This window comes from Drosophila grimshawi, unplaced genomic scaffold (genome assembly GCF_018153295.1).
Source record: "Drosophila grimshawi isolate 15287-2541.00 unplaced genomic scaffold, ASM1815329v1 contig_848, whole genome shotgun sequence".
Taxonomy (NCBI): Eukaryota; Metazoa; Arthropoda; class Insecta; order Diptera; family Drosophilidae; genus Drosophila; species Drosophila grimshawi.
This window is the reverse complement of record NW_025063692.1, coordinates 7,010,011-7,016,845: the sequence shown is the minus strand read 5'-3', so window position 1 is coordinate 7,016,845 and position 6,835 is coordinate 7,010,011. Positions and strand designations below refer to the sequence as shown.

At 40.6% G+C, this 6,835-nt stretch overlaps 1 protein-coding gene across 1 annotated transcript; it reads left to right on the top strand.

Annotated features, from left to right (window-relative positions):
- The first annotated feature begins 5,496 nt into the window (after nucleotides 1-5,496).
- LOC6566129 (achaete-scute complex protein T4) lies at nucleotides 5,497-6,633 on the top strand. Its single transcript, XM_001992161.1, has one exon. It carries the CDS (start codon nucleotides 5,497-5,499, stop codon nucleotides 6,631-6,633), a length of 1,137 nt encoding a protein of 378 aa, XP_001992197.1.
- Nucleotides 6,634-6,835: the final 202 nt, after the last annotated feature.

The window sequence follows — 6,835 nt, the reverse complement described above, 5'->3', positions numbered from 1 at the left end:
CTCAATCAGAGAGCCAAATACAAAATGACTTAAAAGTTTTTGTTTTCTTTGGTTTTTTTTTTTTGTATTTCTTCTTCTCAACTGGCCTCTTTTCAATTTCGATCCAATTCCACGCTTCAAAACACTTTTCATTTCTACGCGTTTTTCATTTACCTTTGCTTCTGCTTCTTGAAAATGGCGCACGCCAGTTTTTGTAAATATATATATATATATATATATATATATATATATATATATATATATAGATAGTGTGTGTGTATTCCTTTATCCCTAAGCACGTAGCGCTATTGACCCCAAAGAAGCAGAATATATATATGCACACAGAAGAGCAGATGTTTTCATGTTGACCGCATCTAATGGTGCGTGCTACTGCCGTTTGTTCTTGCTACTTGCCTTTTGCCTCTTGCCCCTTGCCACCTCTCTTCTCTTGTTGCTTCCTTTCCGCCACCACATCATCATCGTCATCATCATCATCGTGATGATCGGACAGAGTTTCAGACACTGGCTCACATTTAGACCACAGAACTGCAGCCAAATATATAAAAACAAAAGTCAAACACACACACAGACAGAGAGAGGTATATCCTATGCTGCGGGTAATGATAGTTATCAGCTGTGTCTGTCTTTGTGGGTTTTTGTCTCTCTTGTCCCACGACTACTGCTACTACTAAGGCAAACCCCAAACCCCAAAATAAAAAATAAAAGATACACTAAACTTTTCTTCTGTGCACCGCAGAAGCGAAACTTTGATACACTTTCTGATGTAATTTCTTGCAATATTATTAATATTATTATTAATATTATTATCATTATTAAAATTACCATTATTATTACTATTATAATTATTATTACAAGTGCGCATTTTGATGTAAGATTTTATCAATCTAGAATAGAAAATCTTAAATAAGAAATTTTAATTTCAAATCAAAAATGAGAAGATCAAGGATCCCATATATAAGTCCAATCTAAAAATACACGCTTGCTTTGAAATTGTATTTCTTTTATTAAGTTTTTAAACATTTTGCCCTTGTCTCAAGAATATATTCCTAATATCAGCTGGGTTTTTACGTTTTCTTATTTCTATACTCCAAAAACTTTCCTGCTTGAATATTTGGCCAGTTCTGGACACAATTTGAAAGACAAAGGATAACAGAATATACATGTGCAACTTGATCGCAAATGTTGCATGCAATGTGTGTTACACACTTCATGACAAACCTATACAAACCCTATGCAAGGGTATAAATAAAGATTCAAGAAAGCTGAACCGTCGATCTCAGTTTGCCAAGTTGATTTTGGATTTGGCGTCTTGAACTTTAGCTGCTGTTGTGCTCTGTTTAGCAAAGTTCAATGAGCCGCTGCCAGCTCCCCTATTTCTTAAGTGTTTTTTTTTTTCTTTTTTGTTGGTTTTGTTTTGCTTTTGGATACAAGCGGCAGTGGCAAGCAGGCAGGCAAGCAAGCAACCCCTAGCAAATGTGTTTCATTTTCAGCTGCAGCGCCAGAGAGAAAGAGAGAGAGAGGCAGATGGATGTATCTAAGTTCGTGCCCCATGCAACGATCGCAGCGAAGGAAGAAACGATTCGTGGTGTTTGCTCGCTTAAATACACCTGCCACGCGTCAGGTCGAGAGTCTGGGGCAGGCAGCCAGCCAGCCAGGCAGCCATCGAGCGAGCGAGCGAGCGAGTCCTGTGCCTGCATTTAATTAAAATATTAACTACGAAAAACGCATCGTTGCCCGGACAACGCTGGCAGCAGGAACAGGGTGCGCTGGGGGAGGGGTACAGGTCCTTACTGAAAACTTGTTTCAATTAACATTCATTTTTGCATTTCAAGTTTTAGTTGGAAAAGCGACGCTGAACGCTTGCTGCGCCCCAATTTCAAGTCAGGATATGCCTGTCCTGTCCAAACCATTTCCTGTCTCGCTCTCTCTTTCTCTCTGTCTCTCTCTGTCTCACATGCATGCAATTAACGCACGCGCCCTGGTTGCCTGGTTGCTGTTGTTGCTGTTGTTGTTGCTGGGTCCGCGGTCCCGGAACTATGCTTCATATCAAAATAATTATGCATTTAAATCTTCCAAGCGTTGCAAAAGGATATGAAACAGCAACGGTGAACGGGGGCGGCGGAGGTGTTGTTTGCTGGTGCCAGGGGCAACAACTTCCATAAACGAAAAAAGAGCGAGTGAGAGAGAGCGCGAGAGTGAGAGTGAGAACGAGAGTGAGAGGGAGACAGAGGCAGAGAGCCAGTTGCTAAAAAAAAGAGACTCAACTCTGCTGGCAAAGAAAACCCAAAACCAAAAATCCAAAAAAAACTCAAAACTTGATCTGTAAGGCTCAGTTTTGGCATAGATCAGTTGATAACTAATCTAAAGATTAACGAAAATTATACACACACACACATACACATACAAGTCTGAAATTGAATCTAAATCTGAATCTCTCCATATGTGCAAGATTTGACTCTTTGATCTGCTGAGATTACCTGACCTGCATCCAACCTTGATCCTTTGATTCTACGCTCCCAGAGCTTAAGTACAGATTCATTTATCTCGCAATCGCGACTCTTATTCGTATTTTGCATATAGAAAGCACTCAGTGACCATAAGACTATGATTTGCTATTTATTTTTGACTTCAAATTAATATATACATATATATACATAAATATATGTAGGATAAGGGCTAGCAGATGGAGATACAATTTATCTATCAAGTTGTTGGCAGGCCCCCAATAATATCTGTTATACAATGTTATCATTATAATCCATCAAAACTTTCATCGATCTTAGTTTAATTTAGTAGACGGATGGAAATTACACATAGATTTTCAAGGTATTACAAAAATCCAACTTGAAATTTAAAAATGCAAATGCAACAATAAATTTTAGAAATGTACTTTCTGAATAATAGGAAGGCTGACCATTTTGGAACGGATTTTGTGCAAAATTTGAGCCCAAATCTGTAGCTTCAATGTAGTATTTATATGATGCGATTACATGACCCAAAGTATGTCAAATCAATTGTCGGGATTGCCACTCGAGTATTTGACCATTAGCCCATCTATTGACACGATCCGTTATGCTTTCCAATTGGCGATCATTACGCAAACACACTGCTATATTTATATATATGTATGTATGTGTACATATGTGTATATATATGCACAGAAGCATTAGAGTAATGCCGACTACAATGGGCCATCATCAGAGCTATGCATTCGCCGAGGTCAGAAGACAAAAGGCAACAAAAACCCAAAACTCAACCCTATTTTGAACATTTCAGCAGGATTGCTTGCCAAGATCCAGGTTGCATTTATCAAATCAATTTCAATAGCAAGCATGTCAAAGGATATGCGAAAATTTGGCGAGTTTGCTGCTTACAATAAAAGTGTTAATGATGCCAAAATAATCGAGTCCAACATGTATTGGTGTGTGTGTGTGTGTGTGTATTTAGCTCCCTTGGCATTACAAGGCACAAAACGCATGCAAACAAGGACACTACGCAAATGGTTCAAAGGATGCTGACGCCGTCGGTTTGTCATGCCAAAGGACAAAGGAAAAAGAGTTTTTGCCAAAAATGTCAAATGTGAATTGCGGCGATTGAAAATTGAGAAAAATGGGAAAAAGTGGGAAGAAAATGGGAAAAATTGACACGGCTACCGAAACCGGGTGCGCGGCTCAATCGATGATGGTTCAGCAAAACACACAAACAATGCCCAGAAACGAGTTGAAAGAGTTGAGAGACAAAACATGCCGCCAAAATAAAACCAATGCTGGCAAATAAAACCAGCACCTGGCCATGGAACGAACCACACAACAACAAACGCGCATACACTCACAAAAAAACTGCCATAGATGATTAGTCAACCAATTTATTCAGTGAGTACATTTGTATTATTTGTACTAAAATCTAGGATCTTGCATTCCTAAATTTCAGACTGGATTTTTAATGCGATTTAGAAAAAGTATGTCTAATTTACAATATGTTGTTTTCTATGTGTATACATTGAGGAATTTTTGTGTAACTTATATTATTAATAAGCAATTAGTATGACATTTTACATAGCTTATAAAATTCATTTACTCAACTTGACAAAAGTTGAGTGACTTCCCACAGCTGAACCAGTAAATTTCATCACTTTTTCTGAATTTTAGAAAGGATATTTTCTACAAATTTGGTTCTGCATTTCTATAAAAAAAATGTGAAAAATTACCTTATTTTTGGTATCGATTAAATTCTATAAATACATTTACTTATGTTTAGAAATTATTTCTAAGATATGTCAAATTGTTGAATTTTAATTTACATATTCAAAATAAAATGTGATTATTAAATATGATAATTATTAATGTTTGTAGTACAAAAACTTTCAATATTTTAGGGTGATTCTTTTCTGAGTGTGTAGAAAGAGTGGGACACAGAGAGCGAGTGAGAGAGACAGAGAGAGAGAGGGAGAGTGCTGAAACGGAAGTTTGAAAAACTTGTGATCTTGTTGATCGTTTAATTAGAGGCATTTGTGAAATAGTTCGAACACCTGATCGAAACCTGACTCTGCATAGCTAATAAGCTACACCCAAGGAGCAAAACCCTCTACTGCTGTCGGTCTGTCTGCGTGTCCGTCTGTCTGTGTGTCTGTCTGTCTGTCGCTCAGTCTGTCTGCTGGTGACACGCGCATGTTAAAGCATTTTGCCCCTTTTTTGAAGTTATATTGTGTTTAGCGAGTGCTGCTTGTGGCAACTAATGAAAAGAGGGGCGTCTGCGTGAGTTGCACATGAAATGAGCGACGATCGCAAGTTTTGCTAAGTTAATTAACACGGAAATCAAATTGCTGGCATGCCAAGCAGCCGCCAGCAGAATAAGCCATAAATGCGCTACAAATCAGGCAAAAGGCGGGCGCAGAACATCTGCGTGCGCCTGCCTGCCGCCTGATCTCACTCTCAGTCGCAGCGCGAGCCAACTGATCCTAGCGCTCAAGCACTCGACTCAATCAAGCGGCAAAAGACGCAGCTCAACGGCCGCGGTTCGAGTGGGAACAGTTTTTTTTATGTTGAACGCGAACAAACAGGCAAGCATAATTATGATCGTGTGCACGAGGAGAGCGCCGAGCTGAGTGCCATTTCTCTCGCGCACTCTCTCGCCGGCTCGCTATATTGCTCTCTCTACCTGTAGCGAGTCAGGCTTGTGAGTCAATTGCCAGGTGGTTGCTCAAACAGCGACCTGCACACACACAGGTAGAGAGAGAGAGAGCGAGCGAGTGAAAGAGAGTCGTTGTGAGTGAGTTTCGCTTTATGCGAAAGGTACAAAATATGAAGGTTTAGGACGAAGGGACTCATTCTTGTGCAAGGTGTCAAACGATCAACTTGAAATTTTCAAACGAATAACGAAGAAAAAGAAAACGCACACTTTTTAAATTTGCAACGACAAAATATTATAAAAAAATAATAGTAATTAAATAAATAAATATTTTTTTTGTGTGTGTGTGTGTTTTGGTTGTGCGCGACAATGTCCAGTGTGGTGTTCAATGTTGGTGGCAAAAACGCCATCGATTTATTTCCCACAACAATTGGTGGTGCAACAAAAATGTATCGCTATCAGCACATAATGCCAGCGCCCGATCTAAAGACATCGCCAATCACGACAACGACAACAGCAGCAACTGGTTCGGTGGCGCTGATTAAGACACGCAAATATGTGCCGCGTGGCATGCTGCTGGCAAATGCAACATCAGCGAGCAGCACCAGTAGCAACAGCAGCAGCAACAGTGGCAGCAACAGCAACAGTGGCAACTCAACAATCTCAACGATTTGTTGCAACTCAACGTCACCCTACAATGTGGATCAATCGCAGTCCGTGCAACGTCGCAATGCCCGTGAACGGAATCGGGTCAAGCAGGTGAATAATAGTTTTGCCCGACTCCGTCAACATATCCCACAATCGATCATCGCCGATCTGACAAAGGGGGGCGGACGGGGACCACACAAGAAGATCTCCAAGGTGGACACGCTGCGCATCGCTGTCGAATATATTCGTCGGCTGCAGGATCTCGTCGATGATCTGAATGGTGGACCCGGCAGCAACAACAACAGCAGCAGCATCTGCAACCAGTTGAATCTCTGCCTGGACGAGACAAGCAGCAACAGTTCCCAATCGAGTCACAGCTCCGTTTGCAGCTCGAGCAGTCAACAGCATCAGCAGCAACTGCAACAGCAGCAGCAGCAACAACAGCAGCAACATCATTTGTATTATACGAGTGCGTTGCTGTCAACTGCTACGCCCACACCGTTGCAGCAGCAGCAGCAATTGCAGCGCCAACAGTTTCCCAATAATCCGCTAACGCCAATTTCCCTCAATGGCAACAGTAGCAACACTAACAACAACAACACCAACAGCGTGCAACAAACAGCAGCAGGCGCAACAGGCACAGCAGTAGCAGCCTCTGCCTGCCACTCGCCGACATCGTCCTTCAATTCGAGCATGTCATTTGACTCGGGTACCTATGAGGCAGCACCGCAACAACTCTCACCGAACGTGCCACAGCTCAAATTCGAGCCTTACGAGCATTTCCAATTGGACGAGGAGGATTGCACGCCGGATGATGAGGAAATCTTAGACTACATTTCCCTGTGGCAGGAGCAATAATTACCCACTAAATATTGGCTCCTGTTTTTCACACATTTTGCCTTCTAGTCAATTTTTTTTTTCATTTTTTTTAACCAAGTGCCTCAAATTGTATATAGACTCTGATTTTTTCCTATGCATAAATATACAATAATAAATAAAAAATAAACTTAATTTTTTTTGCTTAACTTAAGACCATTTTTTTTTGTATTTTATATAAATG